The following is a 25852-nucleotide window of genomic DNA, read 5'->3' as shown; positions in this document are numbered from 1 at the left end:
CATGGAAGGTTTTGGCATCCAAAAAGATTGAATGGAGTTGGAACTTTAGTTTAGATAAGAGACAAATGAAGATGGCATGCAAAATAGAAGGTGACAGGGACAGGGCAAATTATGTATGTGACTGTATTTTCCTTCCTTCTACAAAGAAAAAGAAACATTATGAAACTTTAAAAAACTGTATTTTAAACTGGAAGAGTTTGAGCACAATTCCCTGCACCAAATTTATTCTCTTAATATGAAGATGTAAACACAGTAGGATTTAAAGCAGATTGGATACTTAAAAGAAAACCCTTTTTTCCCCCGAAAGTTTGGCAAATTTTCAAGTGTCAGAGCAACCCCAATACATATTGGGAGCAAACAAAATATTTGTGCTACTGGTCTTTTATTTTTGAAGGTTTACATTTCTGTTTCCTAAAATATTTTTAGGGACAACTGATGTGGGCCATTGGCCACGGTGGAGTGCTGGTTTGATGCAGTCTCAGACTTCCATCACCTCTTTATTGGTAAAATCTTTTTCACTCCAAAAACCACTTATTTCCCAATCTTTTCTCTCTCTCTTTCTTTTTTATGCTGTGAAGCTAAATACACCTCCCATCCATGAGAATCATAAGACAACCATCACTAATTGTTTCCTTCCCACTAAAGCAATAAGTATAGCATAAAGCTTTCTCCATATAACCAGCAAAATGTATTTGTCAAAACTTTAACTCCTATTCAACATACTGACAGGAAGCAGAAACAATCCCATGATTCTCAGCAAATACATGATCCTTTAATTCTTTCACTCAGTTTATCCCTCAATTTCAGAGCATTTCCTTCCTTCCTTCCTTCCTTCCTTCCTTCCTTCCTTCCTTCCTTCCTTCCTTCCTTCCTTCCTTCCGCCACTTCCGCCACTTCCGCCACTTCCTTCCACCACTTCCTTCCTTCCTCATAGATGCACTTATGCAAGTAAAAACATTGTATCCAGCTCATTAAATTTAAAAAACCCAAAAAACACCAAAAAAACCAGTTCTGTGTAGCCTTCCTGGCCACTGTGAATGGATTTTATTGAAGAGTAACTCTATTTGCAAGCAGAGGGGTTTTTCTGAGAGTGGTGAAAGGTAGAAGTGTTTATATTATACAGCTGAATGACTGTATTGGATCATGTAGGGTCAGCCAGGTCAGTCTTAACAACAGTAATAATGAACTGACAGATGTGGCTATTATTCACATCCTAAGAAGAAACCAAAGTAGTTCCAACCCTGTAATGTTCAAAACCACAGGTCAGGAATCAACAAGCCAATTAAAATTTCATTGTGGAGCCCTTGTTTTAAACATTCATCTTGTATCATCAAAATTCTCAAAAGCTTTTTATTCTGAATATTTTCTCCAACTCATTTACTTCTAGTCAGACCTCACTTACCAGGCTGTCATCACAGCTACTTTCAAACTATTCACTATTTCCCTGAAGGGAACTCCCAGCTTCCCTTCCACAACGCTGCCCCTGCCGATCCCAGAAAAGGTGTTCACGTTGCTGTGCCCTGCCCAGATGTCAGCAAGCTCACCTTTTGCTTTTGCTGCCCACCTGCACAGGTGACAATGCAGCAGTAACTTACCTGCTGTGCCCCCACCACCTCTCAGCCACATTGCTTTTGGAGACTTTTGGCCCTTCAGCACCTTTGCTATGACTTTGCTCTGGATATGGCAGTACTTTTTGTATAGGGCACGCCATGGGACACTACCAGTGCTCATGCTCTTCCTTACAAAGGCAGGGTATTAACACAATGACTACATTTTACTCCTGCCTTCTCAGATTACTCTCTGAGGATACTGCTTTAGCAGAACACTTATCATTGGTGGTGTGGATTGCTGATCTTTCATGCAAAGATACTACTCCTCTCTAGTAGGAAATCTGATGAATAAAGTGACTGAAGGTGAGTGGCACAGTTTTACCCCAGCTGGTGACTAAGCCTCACAAAGCTGCCCCCTCACCCCTGCCACAAGAGGATGGGGGAGAGAATCAGCAGATTAAAACTGCAAAAACTCACGGGCTAAGACAAAGACAGTTTAACAGGAAAAGCAAAAGTTGAAACAGTAAAGTAAAAGTAAAAAGCAAAGCAAAGCACAGGATTCATTCACCATTTCCCAAGGGCAGGCAGATGTTCAGCCATCTCCAGGAGAGCAGGGCTCTGTCTCATGTAACAGTGACTTGGGAAGACAAACACCATCACTCTGAACCTCTCACCGTTCTTGTTCTTCCCCCAGCTTATATGCTGAGCATGATGCCACATGCTCAGAATATCCCTTGGCTCAGCTGGGTCTCCTCCCAACTCATCATGCTTCCCAGCCTCCTCTGGTGGAGTTGGGTGGGGGGCAGAAAAGGCCTTGGCTCTGTGTAAGCACTGCTCAGCACTACTGAAAAGATCTGTTTTATCAACGCTATTTTCAAATGCTAAACATGGCCTTGTACCAGCTACTATGAAGAAAACTGATCCTATCTCAGCCAAAACCAGCACAGAAAGTGACCCTGAAGGCAGCAGGCTTTAGAGTCTGCAGTGAAACGCCATTCACTTATAGAAGAGCAAGGATTCCCAAACTCTTTAAAACAAATTCAGAATGCAGTTTACTCATGAAATATGAGTAGCACGTACAAAAATAACTCTTAAGATAGCATAAAGGTCTTAAATGCTTTCATACAACTGCATTTTCATTTTTATATCTGAGGCTGAAGGTATATATCAAAATTCCTACCCTATACAATGTTTCCAAATAAAAAAACCTAATACATAGGAAAAAAATGTTTTCTGTAAGTTAATAGAAAAGAAGTCAGATTACACACATTTCAGTGATGGTTTCTGGAAGGTTTGTTGGGATCTCAGTGAGGCCTTTCCCACGACAGTCCACGATGTTGTTGCTACAGGTGCATGCAGTGGGGCAGTGCAAGACACTGCAGGATGGAGCCATGAAGGACTGGTGACCTGCAAAGGAAAGCACATTTCTTGAAAAATTTAAGGCAGAATTTCTAAAATAAACATTGTAGCCTACCAGTACTTTCAAACTGCATTTATTTGAACACACATTTAATACTAACATGTCGATACAACCTAGAGAGGTGAAAGACAAAAGCTCAACTATTGTGACAGCACTACATAATTTTTCAACTTCTTTAGCAACAGCCATTAAAAATCATCTCGTTTAAGAAGACTGTGATCCATTTTTCAGATATATTTTATTTATTCTATGCTATTGAAAACTAATTACTGATTTATTTAGGTTTCAGAATGTTGTATAGTATTAAAAAATGCATGTCAAGAGAAATGCACAAAATTTGCTATGAGCACTGAATGTGACCTGCCAGTTTTGTTCTGTTCTGCAAATATTTATTTGAATATGGTCCTTCAGTTATGTATTGCTTATAGACAATTTTGAAGTTTTCATTCATTAAATGACATTTTCATTCACTCACACAAAAATTAAGTAAAAATTTTGACTTCATATCCCTCACTCTGTTTTAGCTCAGCAGACTTCCTCCCACAATCTGCCACTCTTACTAACTCTTGTGGCTAGTATACTGATTTCTTAGTGTTGTATGTTAAAGCCAAAACTTTTAATTGCATTTAAACTCAGTCATTTTATATTTAGGTATGCTTATAGAAATGAAAATCCTTATATTTCCCTGCAAATAGATAGACTGTACATTTTACAATACATTAATACACACATTCTTCTATCAATCAAATGATACAGAACAGTTGTTTCATAATGATACAGAAAGACATAAATGGATGAGAAAGCCATGATACCCTCTTTTTTTTTCCCCATTAATTTAAAAAATGCTAGAGACTGCTTTATTATTCTCAAGGAAAAAAAGAAACAACTTCTTGACTATGAAACCACAATTTAACTTAAGATCTATCTCACAATATCATATCCCATATATTAATATAAGAAGGGTACACTGATAATGTAAGTTGCAGGCAGTGCTGTTCCCACTTGAAACTTCATATAACAAGTGTGCAAGTTCTGAATTGCTGAAAATATATTCAGGCCAGATCGGATAGGTCTTTGAGCAATCTAGTCTGGTGGAAGGTGCCCCTAACCATGGCAGGGAATTGGAAGATGATCTTTAAGATCTCTTCAAAGCCAAGCATTCTATGATTCTCTGAGACAGAATTTTACAATATAATAATTTGACTTCAGATTTATGTTTGTGTTACAAAAGTATAAACAATAATCAAATCTAATAACACACACTATTCTTTTTATACTACCAGGAAGGAAATGTTTAACCTACCTTTATTGAACAAAAATACGGTGATTCAGAGAGAAAACATGGCTATTCCCCTTGTTAATATTTGATTAACAAGGGGAATTGTTACTATAACTATCAATTATATATAAATATATAATTATATATTATATGCATTATAAGGATCAAGTTATAAAACTGTTCTTGACATCCAGGCTCTGCAGCCATAACATTTACATGTAAGACGTATTATGAAATTATCTTGTTAGGAGCCTTTTTAAATGCACATAAAGGCAGAATTAGTGACAAGAATACCGTTAGCATTTGCCGTGCAAAGATGGCAGTGCCTTATGCTTCGATGTCAGAGGCTATTTAATAAGGACAGAACATGGTGCCCTCCATAAAACTCTTTTAGAAACACAGATCTGTGAAAATTTTGGCATATTTGGCAATAGGCTTCTGGGGGTTTGCAGAAGATCAACCAGTAGGAGAAACCCTGCTGAACCACTGAAAAGGCAGCAATATTGCAGCTGGTTTTTAATGCTCTTGGCAAAACTTGAAACAGTAGACAAAATTTACAGAAAATTTTCAATCTGAGTGTAAAAATATTTAAATAAGAAAGATAAACTTGCCTTCTTCCTCATCTAGAAGATACAAATGAAGGAAACAAAATTGAATAGAGAAAATGTGATTAGCAATGAACTGTTAGTCATTTCATTATGTCACATAAAAAATAACCTTATGCATTAAAGGATAACAGTAAAATTCAGAAAGTTACTTAGGGGTACAGAGTAATATTTAAAAGTCAGGAAATATCAAGTATATACCTGTAAGGTTTTTTTTTTTTAATCCTTATGACTTACAGGTTTATGTTCTCAATTATCACACCTTTTATTTAATTTCCAGTATCTCTCCCATTCAATTATACTTTTAGAAGGCTATAAAATCTACGTAAATGCAATATTTACACAAAACTCGCAAGGACGCGCGCACCCCCACAAGCACCAACACAAACAATTGGGCTGCTCTTAATAAGCACTCAGGCTGGGATTACGCAGAAGGCAGCATGCAGCCCTGGGGTGTGTGTGAGCAGGTGCGGCTGAAGGCAGGGCCAGCCCGTTTCTCTTACCGCTGCAGACAAACTCGCGCTTCTGGACCTCGGCCACGTTGTGCCCGCGGAGGTGGGACGGGCCCATGCACTGCGTGTAGAGCCCCACGCGCGGCCGCTGCCGCAGCCAGTCCGACAGCCAGGCCAGGTGGCAGTCGCAGAACAGGTTGTTGGAGTGGAGGCGGCTGCACGGAACCAGACACGGCAACACCCTCCCGTTAGCAAGGACGCGCAGGAAAGCCGCCAGCTTGCCCAGCCCTCCCTTCAGCAAGCTACTGCGCCCGTTTGTTAATTTTTATTAATTAACTTTTGGCATATTTCATTGAAAGTCTGGGAGTTACAAGTTATAAAATAAAACTACACAAGCGGCAAAATTACTTTTTTATTTGCGGTCTAATTAACTGGAAGAAAAAAGAAGGCTTCCTAACAATTTAACTTTTCTGTAGTTTCCTCTTCCTTGTAATATAGAAGTAAATATAGAAAAGCTTGAAAGGTGACATAGGACTTTTTAGTCCAGATCTCCATAAATAGAGAGTAAGACAAAAAAATCTCAAGAACATTGCCCTAGAGTGGTAATACTATAATGTCAGAAAAAAAGGGTTAATAAAAGATTTTGTTTCCAATTAGATGTATCTGTAAGTCTGGCCATTATTAGTCTCTATAGAAACAGCCTGAAAGATCCCTTTAGGAGGTCATACTCATTTTCTGCTGAACAAGATAGAGTAATAACTCAATATAAAGCACCTTCTTCCACATTTCTTTTCTGATTTCCTCTCCAGTTGTTTAATAGCAGAAAATGGGATTAGCTGGTTTTGGCTGCTAGGGATCTACACTTTAAGCAATCCTTGAAATTAATTAAAAGACGAAATGGAAGCAAGTGATGGAATTAAGAAAGTTGTCTCTTTGCTGGTGTGGTCTGACACAAGACCATGGCTCCTTGCCAAGTGGCAAAAAGCACTTTGCCATTGATAAAATATCAGACAAATGTATTAACTAAATTAGCTAAATTACTCTTCTCTGGCTCTTACATTTTCTTAAACTTCCGCAAAGGATGTCCACAGCTATAAATCAAATCGTTACTCAGAATCATCCACAACAGGGACATGCCATTTAGGTCCTTTTTAGCTGAGGTGCTCAATCCTAACTAAATAACTGGAAAGGAAGTGCAGGAAATTCAGAATGCAGACAAAGAGTCTAACTAATCCATTAGAAAATAAATCTGCAAAGCAACATGAAACGTGTAACCAACATAAACTAAAATATTAACCAACACCTTTTCGCCCCATGAATGACTAGAAATTAAAGGCAATATATTTTCCTGTACTAATTCTTGGGTGGGTGCTTGACAAATACAGCTCACAATACAGTACACTCATTCACCACAATCTGTGCCGAGCTGTAGGCATGAAGACCATACCAAATCAGAAATAATGCCACTGAAATCAGTATAGTTATACAAGCATATTCTGACTGCAAATGGGATGTCACAGCTATAATCCAGGATTCTGTGTGTCCATTTTATTTTGTTTCTAAAATATATTTTCAGAAAATGAAATATCCTTACCAAAGAAAATGAAAATATTACTAATTTTATTAATTCCATTTTATGGTTCAAAACAGAAACCATATTTGAAAATTCAAAAAAAGTACAGATTACACATTTTCAAGACTTGGGCATGAAAGAACAGAATGAAATTCTATTATCAAACTCTTCCTGAGGTCACCAAAAGCCCATGGTCAGCACTATTTAAGTACTCTTGTATTTGTCCAAGCAAGAATAGTTGCAATTCTGCTATGAAAGCAACAGAACCACTCACTTGTGTGAAGTTCTTCAGTTACAAGCCACACGTTAACCTGGGTGAATAGTCCTACTGATTTCAGATCAGTTGTGCAACTCAACATGGGTAAAAGAAACTAGACTGTTTGTTTGTGAAAGTAATTCTTTAACAGTAACAGCTACTTTTGAGCTCTGATAGAAACGTCCCATTCATTCTTAATTCCCACTTCACTGGAAAATCTGTTTAAAAGTGAGTCTCTGGACCAAATCTGGTTTTGCCAGTCAACACAATCTAGATTTGTAGTCAGTATAAAAATACCAAAACATAATTCCAGCCCATATGACTTGCATACACAGACAATCTTTTCACTGTGCTTTGTTTTAGAAGCCTGAAGTGCTCCTCTGACAAAGTCATAGCCTCTAAAAATGGGGACCTTATTGTAAATGCTGACACAACTTTAATTATAATAGCACTACCGGATGATGCTATAATTTTATGTTACAAAGAATGTTGGCAAGCCAGTTTAGTTTAATTAGGTCTGCTAGCAGTACAGTAATAAAAGCATAAAGATTTCCCATTTATCACATCTGACAGTCAATCAAAGAATCTCCAATGCTCCAAAATGAAATGTGACCCATTCAAAAGCTCAAAGTAAAACAAATCTTTGACTTTCAAAAAACATCAATTTACTTCTTTATATAGCTGTAACATGTAAGAAGAATTCCCCCTGCCCTCATCTATTTTTGGTGAGAAGGTGAAGCTTTTCTGTCACTGCATACAGCACCATGGAAATCCCATTTGGGAAGAGACCATGAAACTGATTGAAATACTTATTCATTTCATATCCTAAAAAAGCTGATTTAAAAGGATACAACTTCTTTATCTTCTGAGCCCCATGTGCAGCTTTGGGGTCACTTGTTAGGTTTACCTTTCAGAATGAGCTTCCTCAGACACACACACAGAATTTACACTCGACAATCTCATGAGACACCAATATTTTTTATTTGAGCTTATGCTTGCTTTGCCTCTATGTGTATTGATAGATCCCTGACAAAACTTAGTAGGAGTAAAAACAAAAATGATAAAAATGGCATCCAGTTTCAGTGGGACTACTCACAATGTTCTGAGTTTGGGCATATGGTTGAAACTTGCCACGGACAGTCGAGTGATGTTGTTATTGTTGAGAGTGCTGCAAAGCCAAGAAGAAGTATATTAACATCTTAAGAGTTTTGTCCCATTTTAAAAAAGGCACACATAATGAAAGTCATGGTGTACTGTTTTTAGGGATGTGTATCAGGAAAAAACTCCTTGCTTTTAGTTATATTTTTCCTCTCTGTTGAATCCTCAACAAAACACCATGGTTTTACCATTATCAATCCTAAGTAAGAGGTCACAGTAGCCTAGAATTCACTCAAAAGGAACTTCCATCAAAACTGATAATATCTCTGGCATTCAAGCCAAACTTGACATTGTGAGGTAAAAAAGAGAGTCCTTGGAGAAAATGTCTTGGTTCTAGGATACTGATTTCTCTTTCTAGCTTCTGAGAGTCTGAATTTTGATGGATTATACAAGACCTGAATGGTTTTTCCCAAGAATTTTAGAAAATATTAACTTTGGGCTGTGCTTGGCTTTTATAGGGAATGAGTTACTATAGATGATCCAGAGCTGCATGAACAACAGGAGAGTTTCCAATATGATAGGTGTCAGGAAATGTAACACTTCAGCAAACTAGCAATTTATATTTTAGACAAAGTGTTGGGAAATTGAGATAGCAACCAGGAAAAAATCTAAGCCAATTCTTGGCTACAGAGGCCGTTATACTCATTACACATAGTTTTTAATGATTCAAAACTTTATGAATTAACTTACAGTCAAATATTGTCTTTAGGCTGTAAATAAAATGCAAACAAGCTTTACTCCAAAAAAAGGAAGCAAGCAATAGAATTTACAGATTTGACTTAGAGATTACTCATCTGAGCAGAATGGATAATGAGCTCTATGTAACTAGAACAGTAATAAATAATAACTCCCATTGAAAAAAAGCTTTTCTCCCTTTTGAAAAAGAAAATTATTTTCCTTTTTCCTTTTTTTTTAACCAAAAACTGTAATTTGTTCCTATTTTGAACAAATTATTTGTACTGTCTGATCTTGAAACACAGAAAGATAAAATCACAGCACCCTGACCAGGATCAGTCTATATATCTCCACATTAACCAAGCAATTAATTACTGGTGCAATGTGCAGCATTTTACCTTTGTGTGCTTACTCATTCCATGTACTAAATCTTTCTTTTGCTGTGAGTAAGGGATCTCCCCTGTGTGTTCTTAAGGATACATAAAGAAGAATAATAGAAAACAAAAATAACCCAAACAAGTAAATAGAAGAACTGTGCCCCTTTGCAAAACATAACAAAAAAAAAAAAAGCCAAGGAAAAAATGGTCAATGTACTGGGTACATCCATAAAAGGTGTCTTAATGAATAAATGTCAGTAAATTGTGGCAGAGTTTTCTTACAATGTCCACATGGTAAATGATGGCTCCCACAGTTCTTCCTGCATAACTTCTGACAAGATTTTAAAATAATATATTTTCAATGAAGGGGAATCAGCCAGTATTTCCATAGCTGTTAAGAGAAGGCAAATCTACAAATGTTTTGATTTCCAATTTCGGCTGTTTGATGTTTGCCTAGCTATTTTGTATATATAGAAGCTATTGATTTTTTCAGGGTAAAGAAAACTAAATATAGGAATAGATGTAAGGGATATATATGGAATTAAATTATTGTTATAACTATTCCTCTGTAATGATAAAAATACTTAATTTCATTACAGAGATGTACTTAAAAAAAGTTGGTTCAATACTTTTACCTAAATGTTATATACTATAGCAAAGACTGTGATTGACTTGTTTCCATTTTGTAGACATGTCAGTGTTATATTTTCCCCATAGTCTGTTTTCCAAATACAGCAGATTTTCCTTAAAAAAAAAAAAAAAGACAAAGGAAAACTAACACAGAAATTCATGGGGAGGAATATTCAGGCTATTTTGTATCTTTAACACTAACAGACTCTAAAATTATACTATTATTTAACCAAATTATAAGTTTTATTACTTTGGTAAGCATTTCAAACTGTTACTAAACTGGATTGCAATCTATTTAAAAGCTTTCCCTCAAACTTCAAGTTTGAAGTAATATCTACTTTCTCTGCTCAGTTAAAATAATTGACTCAAAATGAAAACAATATGAATAGTCTTATTTGCTACTCAGTGCATATACAGTATGGTCTGCTACACAGCTTTCATTCTTTAAGCCATATTGTAAAGGAAGCTTAATTAAACACAAAACCTTCAGTAGTGTTTGAAGTATCTATCTCAATTTCTTAAAATGCCATAAATCTTTACAAAATTTTTATCACATAACATAATTCAAGACAGCAAACACTCAGTCATGTATTTGAACAATGCCAATAGATTATGTATATTCATTCACAAAAATTCCAACTACCTACTTTTCAGCAGACTGTTATTTTAGAACTTTCTTTCCTCTTTTCCCACTCATTGAAATCAGTGTAAAAATTGCACCCCTGACCTCAACTGCAAGAATGATCTTTCAAGAACACTAAAATTGCAAGCATTAAAAAATGCACAAAACATTGTATTTATCTATTTTTAATAAAAATTTAACCCTTGCACTTGTAAAGAAAGGCTGATATTAACAACAACAAAAAAAAAAAAAAAAAAACACAAAACAACCAAACCAAACCATAGTAAGCAGATTGAGCCATCATTGGAAAAGATATCCTGCCACATATAAGAGTTCCAAACATAAAAATATCAGAGAACATCACATTTACTGACAGACAACTAATCATTAACTTAACAATTAGATGTGGTACTGAACCTACAGTATATTTTACATGGCTTTGTACCAGAGTTAACAATAGGCTTGTTATTCTATGACTGCAAGAAAAAAAAAAAAAAATCAAATTTGGCTGTCAGTTTCATTCACCCATAAGTAAAATCAACTAGTGTTCAAAAATAAAAAACTTTTATCACCAGCTACTCACATACTCTTTGTTTTCTTAGACATGCAGACACTATTGCCAGAGAAGCTTCTGTTCTTCAGAATATTTTAAAAAAACCCAAATAACCCAAACACAACAAAACACATTTCCTCACCACCCTCAAGTTGTGATATATCAGGTGTGATTCAAATTAACATAAAGTAACTCACTGATACACAAATTCTTTCATTTTTCTTAATGAAGAAAATCCAAATAAAATGTGTCATTTTGACTGACAGAGCAAATATTTCAGGAATGTGTCTGGTGCCTCAGATTCTTTGAGAACTAAGGCACTTTGCTCATTACAGTAACTATTCTCAGATGATAATTTTGTTACCTTTAACCTCCCTGATAGCTACTTGAAGAAAGTGAAAAAAAAAAGTATACAAAGAAGTGTTGCAAAAATAATCTGTGACACAAAAAGAGATATTTTCCTTCACATACAAATGTATTTATGCACATAAAATGTTTTAAAAAGAAGCTACTGTCATAGACATGCTAAACACCTTAACATATAGGAGTAATATTTGCTAGAAAGTGCCTCTTTGAAAACATCCAGATTGTCAAAGAGATATAGCATATTGTTCCTTACACTGAGTCTCAGTGATCAAAAGATCAAACTGATGATGAGTATACAACAAAAGCAATTCTGAAATGTTCAGTACATCAACAGTAATGGATAATGTACAAAATTAATTGGGTTCATTAATACTGCTACCCTCCCCCTTTTTAAAATGAAATATATTCTTTTCTTACAGTTTCTGTCAATGGCTTTTTTATTATTATTACGTTTAATGGCTGTCTTGGAGAGTAAAGGAGTATCCATGCCTCTCCATATCTTCTTACCATTTTATAGCACATGACAGTGGATTATTTTAAGACATCTTTTCACTAGAGCATCCTGACACCAGGCTGCAGCTCGCAGATAAGCTGCTACATTAGCACTCCCCAGATACTGAGCTCTCACCACAAGCAAGAGATACGAGGAATACTCACAGCACTTCCAGGTCACGCAGAGCCCTGAACGCCCCATCCTCAATGCAGCTGATCTGGTTGTAATCCAGTTGCCTGTTAAACAGATTAGGGAGGCATTTGTAAGGGAGAGGCGTGCTGGCAGGGCGAGGTGGAAGGGAAGGCTCCCGGAGGGGCGGCAGAAGGCTCTGGCCATCGCTGCAGCCGCACGCCCGGCGCTGGCCTGCACCCTGCCACCGAAATCCCTTTTTGTTCTCAACTGCCTGCGCACCACGGCGGCGCTGGGAAAGCTCCAGTAAATAATAACTGCACCTTATATTAAATGCCAAAGGAATGCAATTTCATTACATCAAGAAAAGCTATCCATTAAAAGCTCTCAGCGTCATCTCGCTGAAACAATTTCATTAAGGTAAAGGACGGTAAATCACTTAATGTCACACGCATCCCCTCGGTGACCTAACAGAATCCATTTATCAGAGCAGCCCAGCTGCATGTTAATTCCAGGCGCCGCAGCAGGGACCGGGGACAGACACCAGTTTTAGGGGTCTCCCTGCGTGTGTGCATGCCTGGAGCAGGTGGGAGGTGTTACCCCCGGGTTTGCAGGGGATTTACAGTAATTACCTCCTGGAATACGTCTACGTGTGGAAATAACAGTGTCCGAGGCATTTACAGACCTGCTTACTTATCTCCTGTAGTTCTGCTTCAAATGAAAGTAGTGTTTCTGCTGTAACCTTCAGTATCTGGCTTTCTACAGACTTCGTGTGCTGTCTGCAATTATATGCAGATAGCATGTTGTAATGGAGCACTCGAATTCTAGACACAAAACTCAGCAATCCATCCCATACATTATTAATCCTTAAGTATGAAGTGATGAAAAATTTAGATCCGTTTCTCTGAAGATGATTATTACCTTTTCAATTCAAAACATTGATACAGCACATATAGCCCAATTAAAAAAGTCTTCTTAAATTAACAACCATGCAGATATAAAATCTTTCTCTGCTGATAAAAGCTTTCCCTATAAATACTGTCTTATGCATTTCAGGGCATGACTTGCAAAGCAAAGATGATAAAAAACCTCACTTTAAAAACTTCTCCAAGCTGGTAACTTGTCAGTGTCAAAGAATATATATGAGTAAATGTGTGTGAACAATAGCAAGAAAATGAACAAAATACAAATAAACTCTGCCCTTCTGTCTTCAATTATATATTAGCTAGCAGGGCTAATGACACTTCTACTAAAGCAGTTTTTATGATTTTTCTGAATCTATGATAATATTTTACTTTATTAATAAAACATCAGACCCACTGCTGAATGTAATGTACCAACTTCCATAAAGTTCTTCTAGTTTCATCTGAATTACTACTACAAGGGAATAAAATATTGTCATAATTGTAACAGTGCCTGTGTTTCTGTGTACTGAAAGCTAAATGCAAACTATCAGTTGCTGAATATGATCTTTAATCATTTTGGTGCAATGTTACAACACCAGTGCTGCAGTATTGGAATATTTAGGTCTACTTTCTAAGGCTTCTTCAATTTTTAGTAATGAATTTCATTTAACAATTAAGCTAATAGCCTTTTTATTTTAAAATGGTAAAATATATACACAGTATAACCTCTCAAACAATTTATCAAAGCTATTTAAATTACTCCAATGGCATGAAATGTTACCCTTGACACAATACAAAAGAGAAATTGTTTCCAGACAAATTGGAAAAATCTTTTAATGCCATCAAATTTGCCTAATGCAGTCTGCAGGTTAATCTGTAAAAGGGTGAGCTGTATGTTTGCCCATATCTTATTATCCTTAGCTGTCAATGTATAAATCAGTGCTGACACAGCTTCTTCTAAATCATCCACATTATACACAAAGGAAAATCTTTTAAAGCCGAGAAAGCACTTGAGCAAATCTTGTCCTACACAAGCTGAAAGGCAGATTTCTTCCACCAGACTGGTAGCAGTTGTGGTGGAAAACTTTTGGACTTCTTCCTTTAATGAGTCACCATGATCACTACCTTAGTGAAGGGTGAGTTGTTTCCATTTAAATCTTCTTACCAGAAATATTGCTCCATTTGCACTGAGCTAATGAATTGGTTTCAGCATGAGGAAGGGAAGTTTGCAGATGGGAGAGGAAAAATATCCCCTAGTTTTAAAAATTACTGTCTTTGAAAGATGCTACAATCTTTATGCTTTAGATTATCTTCCATCAGTTACAACCATGATATAAAAATGATTAGACACACACCATGAAGAATAATTGGTGTTTTATATATATGTATATATATATATATATATTTTTTTTTTTTTAAGCTATGAACGGGACATGACTTTGAAGACGGTGTGACTGGCTTTAATAGCAATTTATGGTAAAAGTAAAGGTTAAGGGTAAGGGTACCCACCCTACATATATGACCCAAACTGAAAGTTATTTCATAACCAGTGTTACATTAACTTATGATGTCCTTCTAATAGATAGACTGAAGCAATGGAATTGTGTTTTTTGATAAAATTGGTTCTCAGCAACAAGTATATATTAAGCTATGTCTTAAGGTGCAAGCAAGAATACTAGAGATTAAAAATTATATTTTCATCTAATTTTAAGTTACATTCTATTGTTTATTTTTAGTATGACTTCAAAACCACACATAAACATCTCCAATACCATAATGAAACCTTTCTCACCACTAAGCTATTGAGTATACCAATAACCCTAATTCCATCTCAGAAAGTTTTTTTTCCCCGTGAGCTGTTCTTTTCAAATTATTAGAACACTGTGAGAACCAAAGATGACCAGACATGGACCAGCAACTCTGGCCCATTCTCATCCTTCCCCTCTCCCCAGTTTATGATCTCTCTGCCTGCTCCATCTCCATTTTGGGTCTATTCTATGGGGGATCTCTCCATGCTTTTGTAAAGTTGCTGTTCCTTTCTGCCTCCAACACTCACAAAGCTTCATTCCTGTGAATCTCATAAGATACCAAACAACAGTTGTCACATTCCAAATCCTTCCACCATCCCAGACAATTAACTGGATTTTACACATGTGTCTGCAGCATTACCTGGGTATGTTCTATATGAAATATTCTAACTGAATTAACCTACTGCTGCTTAAAATGTCAATGTTTATATGAGTTTAGTAATTAAGAATAGTAAGAATAATAAGCATTCAACTAGTAATATGTTTACTTTATAATGTTTTATGTTTATTGCTCTTATGCTGTAGAAACATGTTGCTAACTTATATTTTCTTCCCTTCTGGCATATGTTGTCTACCAGATAATGATAAATAAATATCTTAAAATAAGCTTTGTTATCCCACAAGAAGAACATTTAATGACTAACAGAAGATGCTGCATACATTTAAAAACTACTATCCTCATACAGGAAAAATCTGTCATCTGACTCTTGACATTGAAAACATCCTTTACTCATTCCTAGAAAGTTGAAAGTTGGAAAATTCAAACGACTGTCTGCTTTACTCTCCTGTTCTTCACAGTTTGAAGACACTTTATGGTCCTTTGCAAGAGCTACTTTTTTCAACAGAACTGAGTTATGATTCCTATTTCTTATTTCTCAATCTCAGTGTCGTGACAAATCAGTAATTTCAGAGGAATTAAGTTAAAAATCATGTAAAAAAATCATGCCAGAATTTATTTATTTTTATCAAACTTCAAGAACTGCTTGTTTCCCACGGCTGTTAATATTTATATCCAAGTAATGCATACTTGCTGAACAAACTCGAAGTTTTAGAAACAAGAAGATTTATAGTTCAATTGCTCAGTCCTCTGAAAATTGTCTAGCATTCTACTTGGTTAATCTTAGAATTATCTTATGGGAGGAAAATTATACAAAAAAAAAGTAAAAATTAAACAAAAGAATGTCATCAAAAGGAGGATGAATACAAAATTAAAAATCTATATGTTATGTATTAAATATATTATCAGATTAATAAGAAATAACTTTTTAAAAGAAAACAAAACTTTAAAAATGGTACTAAAATGCTATTTATTTTAACTATCAGTAAGAACAAGTTGTTTTTTTTTTTCCCAAAGGCCACAGGGTCACCAACCTGCTTGGCAACAAGAGGTTTAGGAGTCACTAGAAAAGTATATCTATTCTTTCCTTCATGGCTTCAGAGCGATTTTTTATTGTAATAAAAATCTTAAGCATACACAGAATATAGCTCACTACACCCTGTGAAAATCCTTCTTTATGAAAACTTGAAATGCAGGTGGCTGAATAGACTAGCAGTCCAATTGAGATTTCCTGTAAGAGCAGGCATGAGAAATATTGAATTCTAGATTATCTAAGTATATCTTAGACAAGCAATGCATTTAGAACATCACTTGTACAGATGAATAGACAACTATACTTCCAGTTGCAGTGGAATTCTATGCAAGATCTGAGAAGAAATAAGTAATGAGAACATCAGCAGGAATCTCTTTTTCAACTACTAATAACTGAAATTTAAAAGTTCAATCCTTCCCAAAAATAATTAATACAAAATTTATTTATGTCTCTAGTGGCAGCTTTAAATGTTTCACAGTCAGCATAAAAGAGGCATAAGGGCAACAACAAGTATTATCAATCAAAGTTTTGGACAAAGCTTAGTATAATGGGAAGGACTTAGATTGGATGCTGGTGATTGCCTCCCTCTTCACTGATTCTTCATTTCCCCAGGCAATTTAATGTGTGAAGGCACTACATTGCCCTGCAGCCTTTATCCCTGGCATGACAGCTACAGTCTCTTGCTGGAAAGAAATGAACACAAAGAAGAGAGTGGTCGAAACAAAGGCCAAGAGCATGACAAGAAAACCAGGGCACAAGATCCTTGCGTGAGATATGATGAAGATGTGCCCTACTATTTTTGGTGACATTTGAGATTGCACATGTTAAGCATCACAGTTCCACCATTATATCAGTGTATTTCTTTCCATCCTCTGCCAAGCATCAATTACACAGAGAAAGAGAAAACTGGAATCTTACGAAATTTTACACACTTGAAATGGAAAAATCATAGTCAAAAATCTACTCAAAAGGAGAGCATAGCACTATTGTTCTTTGAGTGGTGCCTTAAATTTGTAAATAATTCAGTTATTTTTCTTTCTAATTCAACCAGCTTCAGAAATAACCCCATTTAAACTTGCAATCTGGGCACCTAAAGCATTTTCTTACCATCTTAAATACAAACAAAATTCCTGAGGTTGGGAAAATTTAATTCTCATCCAGTTTGAGTACTATATCACCAGTGAGGGCTGCAAAACATTCATTAACATGTCTATTAAAAAAATCTGTGTTTAGTTTCCCATTTATATGATAATTTCTCTTTATTTTTTTAAAAATAAACAGAATGGATGCCACTGTCTCCTCTGAAGAACCTAATGTCTTGGTGAATACTCTTCTCCCTGAAAAATTTGCAAGTTAGGGGTAACTTTAGGGATTATATTTTCAGAATTTCACACTAATTTCTCTCAATCTCAGATCAATAGCTATAGGGTATGGAGTGTATTGCTCTTTAGGTCATTCAAGAATACTTCCTTGAATAGAAAAATTGAAACTTTGACACACTGTAGATGTTTTTTTAATTTGAACTGCCAAAATAATGGATACTGGATTTCTAGTCTGGAGAGCTACTACAACATAAGCTTCCCCCAGTTTTTGTCACTTTTACTGAAAAGCTTAATACTTTACAAACAACTGGGCTGCATTGGTGAGAGTGAAGCCTGGGACACTCTGGCATTTTTGATATGACTTCTGAGTTTGTGAGATGGCACCTGGTTTTGGTCTCTCCAGTAGAAGACAGAGTCAAACAGGGCCACAAGAACTGAAGCAGATAACATTTGGGGATGGTCAGCAAGAAATGCATTTGTTTGGCTGTTAGAGAGAGGGGAAAGAGAGGATCTTATTGCTGCCTACAGTTGCCTCCAGTGAGAGTACAGACAGAGCCAAACTCTTCTCACTTCTAAGACGAAAGGCATAACAAATTGGAAACTGGGTAATTCCAATTAGATGTAAATTACATTTCTGAAGCCTGAATGTTTCTCAGGGTTTGTTATTCTTTTTACTACAAGGGTGTGGCAGGTTGCCCGTGTTGTCAATTCTCATCATGTCTTGCCCATTTTGCTTTTTATTTTCTACAGAATCTATATTAAGATGAGCATTAAGATGTCCAGAAAGAAAGTACCATGGATGCATTTTATGGAAACTAGACAGCTTCTTCGGAGAAAGATCAAGAGGACTCTAGAGCTAACATGCTGCAGGAGGTTATAGTGGCATTATCAAACTTACAGGAAGCAGTTTCCTTCAGATTATCTGAGTAAACACCTCATTCTCTTTGCTCTGCAAACACTGAGAAGTATACAATAAGATGCTTTCCAAAATACTCCAATTCCTGATTCAGAAGGAAGGTATTTGGTGGAATTGAGAGAATGGTGAGTCTCTATTCAGGAACATAAAATACTTTATCAGGTCAAATTGTGTGAAATTGGTTAACCACTTTTAAAACAGGTTAACTGAGCTACTGTTCTGGATGGTTATCAATCATTTCATGTTTAAAGAAAAGGCTTAGTAATTTCAACTGAAACTGATGTAATTACTGTTGCTACAAATTTATAAATATATATATATACATACATATATATATATATATATAATACAATATGCTCTAATACAGGTTTCTTTTCTCTTTGCACCTTTATCTATCTCATAGATGAGTTTGGAAGAGTTACATCTTTAACATTAAGTCTCAGCTACTAGATTATTTCTAGTACAAATAGAAAACTAGAACAAATATGGAATTCGGCTTATGACAATTCTTAGTAAGGATACACAAGTATTTGGTTCCTGGACCTCAGGTTAATCACCTTCATGGACTCATAGAATCATTTAGGTTGGAAAAGATCTCTAAGATCATGGAGTTAAATTTTAACCCTGACACTGCCAAGTTCACTGCTCAATCCTGTCTCTTAGTGCCATACCTACACATTTCTGAATACCTCCAGCTTATGGTGACACAATCTCTTCCCCCAGTCACCCATTACAAACCTTAAAAAATTTTTTGGTGAAGATATTTTCCCCCATATCCATTCTTATCCTCTTACTTGTTACTTGGGAAAGAGACTGACAAACAATTGGCTACAACCTCCTGACAGATAGTTCAATTCCTCTTTGAATCGTGACACCTGCTACACCCGTCACCTATCAAGTGTCTCCTTAATTTTCTTCAACAATTAAATACAACTTCTGTCTATCTGTCTTCTCTAAGTAGTGACCAAGGCTAGATGGAAAGCTGGGGTTTGTCTCTCCTCACCAAAGATTCTAGGAAAGGCAAAATAGCCTGATCTAGTTATATAAATGCTGTAGTAGAATCTACCCAGCTCACCCCATTAATTAATTGGTCATTCTGCAGAGCAATTTTAGAGGGATCATGAAATTTTCAGATTAAGGGTTTGATTTTTTTTTTCCTGGGACAATTAATGAGGAGATATTTGTAGTATTTATCCTATCAGAATAAAAAATAAAGGCCACAGATATGGTTTGAAATTTGTGGCAATGCTATGGTGTTTATGATTTTATCTTTTTAAAATAATCTCCTAAAAAGAGAAGCACTTTAAAGGACACAGCTATTGTTTTATGCAAGTTTCAGACATAATTCAGGATCCTTAGCTTAAAAATTCACACTAAGATAAAAATTGTATCTCAGATAAAGATTAGCATCCTAATGCAGCTTTTAACTGGAATTTTCTTACAATATGTAAGTACACCTATATTATAAACTACTACTTTGCCACTAAAATATTTTCAATAATGCTGCTAATTCTACAATATAGGTTCATTTCTGTGACTATATAAATTTTCACATACAAAAGATCATGCAAAAAAATGCAGGCTTCTTGTAGCCAGACCTCTTTTTGACCATGCACAGTGGTGGGACTAGGTCTGAATAAAAACCCAAACTGTCAATTAAATAGAGTAAAAAAGCTACTTTGAGAATCACAAGCGCTTGCATGTTTTTGAACACAACAAAGCTGAACATAATGATGTTTTCCACTAAGGTATGACAGAATTTCATTGCAGGGAAGAACTGTAGTAGGCCAAATTCTTGGGCGTTCTGCTGAATCTCCAAAAGACATTTTCCTCACCAATTTGTGTGCAGTGCTGCAGGCAGCAGAATGAAGTGGATTCCATCACAGGCAGACAGAAAAGTGAAGGGCTTCTTAGCCCATCCTCTTCTACTGAGGATACATCAATTGCTGTTTTCAAAGCAATACAACTAGAATGTTTGTCTTTCTACTTTAGCACTGGCAACTTTAATTAATAATTTTTTTTTTCAGCAGGAATAACATGAAAGCCTCCTATAACCTAATATTTCCCTATATTTATTGATACCACATTATATAGCAATCATATTTTTTCACAGCTGCATCCCTCTGGAAGCTCCATAGTCTTTCTGAAACCTATTATTGCATGTCCTCTGTCTTTGCAGGCTATTTGTAAGTGATGAGTCCTTGGCTTTACAGCAGGTGTTGAAGCTTTTGAGTGAATAACTATTGTTTCCTACTACAGAAGTTCATCACAGTCTTCAGGTTGTTTGGCTTGTTCAACCCACTAAAATGCCTCACCACTCTGAACAGGAAGTAGAAAAGTTACTGCTTTGCTTTGTCTTGAAACTCACATATTTCCACATTTAGAAACCATAAGAATTCAAAACCTGTCTGTGAACTTCAAAGTCACTATCTCCAGGAAAGTATCTTTCTTTCAGAAAAGACAATAGAAGAAAATTGAGCAAGTAAAACAGTCACACAAGCATAAAAACATATGCTAGCAAAACTAGGTAATATAGCATGACTTTTCTTTCTTTATGCAAGCAAACAAAAGACAAACTTTTAAAGCCAAGGCAAAATGATTTTTTCCACATGAAACCATAAAATATTTCAAATTGCCTGACATTCAAATATTTAACGCAGTTTCATAGACTAATAGTTACAATGCCATGTTGTCTTCAACTTACTTCAATTTTTTACATTTCCATAAGGCAATTTGAGGATGTTTAACATCCGTTCAAGTATTTTGCACAAACAAATGACATCAGTATGATGCAGATATTCCTTAAGCAGCTGTAACAGTTTTTAGAAAAAAGATATCTGACAAAAAAAGAAAAAAAAAGAAAAAAAAGAGCACTGTATCTACAAAGCATTATCACCAGAATATATGGAAGGAAGAAAATACTTACAGATTTTTTATGTCTACTGCTCCTCGGAATGCCTTCCTTGGTATTGCTTGAATCTGATTTTCACTAAGATCACTAAGAAGAAAAATATAAATGTAAAAGTGCTATATATATTTAGTTTCGTGTATAACAAAAAAAAAAATTCAGCCATTATGGTTCAGTCAATATTTTCAATGAAGCTTATTTTATTACATTAACTGATTTGTAACTGAAGAAAAGAAGCAGCAATAACAGTCAAAATTGTTTATCTCTGTCACACTAGGCAGTTCCTTTAGAAAATAACAACATATATGCCAAAACATAAAAAAAAAATCCGGTAGAAGTGTTTTCACTTTTCAACCATTCCAAGTCCATGTTTGATGGTATATTCAGCTTTATGTAAGGAAGACAGAAATCCAGCAAATAGAACAAATAGTGAGCTATTGAGAAACAACAATGCAGCTGTGTAGTATCTGAGATCAATGTGTTTCTGACTTTTGTTTCAGTGTCAAGCATCATATATTTTAAAAGAAGGAATTAAAATACATTCTGCAGCAGACATCTAATATTCCTCCCCAAAATCCCTGAACAATCAGCTGTATCATGTCATCTGGAATTATTATCTTTTACAAAAGAAAAATATTATTAAAATGCTTATAAAATTATTGTTCAGTAGTGTTTTTTTGCTGAAGGTAAGAATAAACAGCCCTTTATTTTTTCTGAAATACAGACACATTTTTGTCCTTCACTGGTCAATACTGAAAATAAAATATAGAGAACTGAAGACAGCAGCAGAGGAGACAGAGAAAATGAAAAAAACCAAAAGCAAACTAGGATGCAGAACTTTTCATTTATGCTGTGCACTATTAACAGTGATGCAGTGCAATAGAAGAAGACCAGTGCATGAAAGTCTTTATTGCTGTATCTATACCACATGCAGTTTGGAGGTTTTACCTCAGAGAATAGTTTGCTTCCCTGGGCCAAACACACCTATCACACATGGTACATGAATGTTTGAAGTTTTGCAAGGGGACCTATCTACCTTGCTGTATTAAAATTATGAAATCAGACCTTCTTTTGGAAACCTTCCAAGATGCAACTATCTATACACAATATGAGGAACACAATTATATGAAGAAGCTTTCCTAAACATCTGAATAAAAATGTACAAACAAATCAGGTGTGTACAGGAATCTCTACACAGGGATTTTAAGTCCATTTGCAAAGCAGTTCTCTTGTAGTTAACTAGATTTCATTTTGCTAAAACCAACCCAGGATCTTTACTCTAAAAGCACACCAAATGCAATCCAGATCCTAGCAGAAGTAAAGTTTCTTTACCTTGAGATTTGGAGACATCTTTAGAGGATGTTTTTCAGAAAGAATTTTTAGAGAAACAGTGCAAAACTTTGCACAGAATTAAGAGATGTAGCTCAGATTAAGTGAACAAGCAAGAATCATTGGATATAAGAAGTCATGCTTTTGATATATTCTTTCTCTAAAATGTAATCTAGCATGAGCTCATATTTCCAGTTCTGAGCAATAACTCCTGAAGATCCATTTCAGATTTATGAACTTGCAAAACACAATTTGAGGACTCTATAAAACCCCATTTTGCCCAACTTTAACAAAATTTATATAAATGTAATTATTTTGAATATAATTCCACATACATTGCAGCAATTTTGTATTATCCAATTCATTGTTAATTTATGGAAAATCACTTTATATTTACTAAATCTTTCATAGTTCATGCACCTAATTGCACTGCAATATCTTGCAAAGTATACTTAAATCTAGACGCAATTTTAGTATTATTAATCGTGTGTGAAAAAAGAGAATTTGTGAGCTGTGATTTAATTTTCAAGCCACCTAAGTAATCTTGAAATGGGATATGACTGTACTGCTCTGACAATAAATTCAGTGGCAATGAATGAAAAAGCAGCCTTCAGCATTTGTTACGGTAACATGATTTAACAGCCAACTTCCTTGGAGAAAAATTCCCTTATAAGCATAAAACGCAAATATCTATATTTACATTTCTGTCTAATTGACTAATACATTTTACCTGTATAAAAATTGTGTGTGAAGTGGCTAAGCTAGCAGTAGTGATTTGTATCATGACCAATGATTAGTTTATAACACAGATATATGTATATATCTACGTGAGCCACTGCTGTACTCGTAAATATTTACTGCAGGAGATAATGGGCAATGGTGCATTAAGCTTTTCATGGCATTTGATAGTGTATCATCACTCACCATTTTATATAATTAAAAAGAGTGAAAGATGAACAATATTGAGGCCGACTGTAAATTATTTTAAAAAATCTAATAGAGAATGTTAGTGGTCAAAATCTTTGTTTCCATGAGAAATTTTGGCACAAACGCAAGGACCTACAAATGACAGCTACTGTGCCAGGTCCCTCAACAGCCAGTACACAGAGCCATTGTGCACAGGTATGTCTGTGTGTATGCAAATGCAAAGGACACAGACAAACTAATTGCAGGCCAGATTTACTGCTGGGTCGGCAGAGTCAACACCATTTCCCTGCAGCACAAGCTCAAGCAGACTGAAGTATGGTGTTCCCTGGTAATTTTAGCTAATTTCAAATGTAAACTACTTGACTGCAAAGGTTCCCAACCTTGCTGAACAAGGCATTGTTTAAAGCATACATTTAAATCTGGAGAGCTAAGTAAGGTTGGCAAATGCTGTTTCCCAAAAGTAATTTTTTTGCAATGCATCAGCTGGTTTGGGAAACTTGGAACTGTTTCTGTAACAAAAGTGTAAGTTCATTTCCACACTGCTAAATTCTACTTCTCATAAAGAATACTATTTTCCTTATAGCAGGAAAAATTTTAGTAATTATTTATTGATTGCTTCAAGTTCTTATCTACTCAGTGTAAAAAAACTTCCTTATAAAAACCTTGAGGGGCTTAAACAAACATTCAACTTTTTCTTCTTGCATAAATTACACCTACATTTCACAACTCAGAAGCTGCATGTGGTCTTTTTTATTGATCTTTGAACTCATTCCACCGCAATTCTTAGACTGCTCAAAAATAAAGGCCACAAGCAGCACAAGGCGTATTGTGACTTTCATAGGAAATGGGGCAAAAATCTATTTTGTAGATAGAACCAGCCAATTTTGCACGCCATTAGATTACATTGATTTGACTTTGCAACTTATATTCTGTAGTGAAGAAAGGTGCAAAACTCCTTTTCAGCCTGATGGTCATTGTATTGCTGCACTTATAACTATGCAGGCATAATCTTCTATTTCAAAAATAGGCAGCCTTTGAATAGAGGCTCTATGATGGCAATCGATCCCCTTAAAATGAAAGAATATCTCAGAATATCTAAGAATATTTAAGCCAAGATCCAACAAAACATACTACCTTTATAAGACTAGATCTGTATTTTTTTTTAAAAAGGCATTAACCTGATTCACATTACAAAGTGTCAATCTGACCAAGATATTTTCACTGGAACAAATTATTCTCCATTAATATTACAGTCCAAGACCTTACATTAAAATCCAGAATACCTTTGGAACAGCAGAATTGAATAAAAAATACAGCTAGAGTGAAAAAGCCAAGGCTATGTGAGAATTTTTTTCTTTAATAGAGCACAATGATTTAGTGAGATATTTTGACAAATTCATCTTTATGCAGATTCTGGCTGTCATAGAGGCCTCTTTCAACTAAATTGTTCTTGACTCTATTGTATAATTCCTAGAAGGATATACACCAAATTATTAAGTCTGAAGGGGAGTACCTTAGACATTGACCTTTCAAGACAATTCCTCAGTGCAAATCCGTTGCCTTCATTGGTGTCATTCAGTGGTGGGCAGAGCACCTTTGTTCCTTGCCCTCTATTGCTCCCCCTTGCTCCAGATCCCCAAACCTGTGCCCGGGGCCAGGTGTAACTTCAGTCTCTCTGAGTGTGAGATGTTCTCAAGGACAACTCTCACATTCGTTCCCTCAGGTTAAAAGGTAGTACAGGGGTTAAATTGCAGATTGGCCCCAAAAGCCTCCTGGGTGAGGCAGAGTGGCAGCAGCTGACAGAGACTTTTTGAGGAGGCACAAATGAGCATTGCTGCTGCTCTAGATGCACAAACCAGCCTGGGCACAGTGGATTCTTTCAGATAAGTTTAAGATGCAAATATGTCGAGCATTCTTCTGAGTTGTAATATTCTGGCTGCAGCCCCATTCTCCCAAATGCAAAAACAGAAAACCAAATCCATAAAGCAAACAAAGCTGAATCCCACTGTAAGTGAAGATACACAGTAAAGAATGCACAAAGATTTCTGAATTGTTGCCCAACTGCAGCACTGTTTTGAAAAACTTGCATACTATTTTTTCTCTCTTTGAAGGTCAGGAGCATGTTTTTAAATCAAAGACTAAATATGCTGCATCTAAATAATTACTTTTTATAATTAATATAGTCTATACAAGCATTCAAACTCATCAATAAAGACAGAACAACTAGAG

At 35.6% G+C, this 25852-nt stretch overlaps 1 protein-coding gene across 5 annotated transcripts in view; it reads right to left on the bottom strand.

Moving 5' to 3' along the window:
- SLIT2 (slit guidance ligand 2) overlaps positions 1-25852 on the bottom strand; it is a 256998-nt gene that overhangs the window by 85812 nt on the left and 145334 nt on the right. For all 5 annotated transcript variants that reach the window (XM_058024095.1, XM_058024098.1, XM_058024096.1 and 2 more), the window contains exons 5-9: positions 21386-21457; positions 12174-12245; positions 8232-8303; positions 5358-5521; positions 2819-2957 (exon numbers count right to left, since the gene is read on the bottom strand). In XM_058024095.1, coding sequence (XP_057880078.1) covers positions 2819-2957; positions 5358-5521; positions 8232-8303; positions 12174-12245; positions 21386-21457 — 519 coding nt within the window. The remainder of the gene's footprint in view (positions 1-2818; positions 2958-5357; positions 5522-8231; positions 8304-12173; positions 12246-21385; positions 21458-25852) is intronic.

Source organism: Melospiza georgiana, chromosome 5 (assembly GCF_028018845.1).
Source record: "Melospiza georgiana isolate bMelGeo1 chromosome 5, bMelGeo1.pri, whole genome shotgun sequence".
Taxonomy (NCBI): Eukaryota; Metazoa; Chordata; class Aves; order Passeriformes; family Passerellidae; genus Melospiza; species Melospiza georgiana.
Note: the sequence above shows the minus strand (reverse complement) of the source record. Positions and strands in the feature narration are given on the sequence as shown.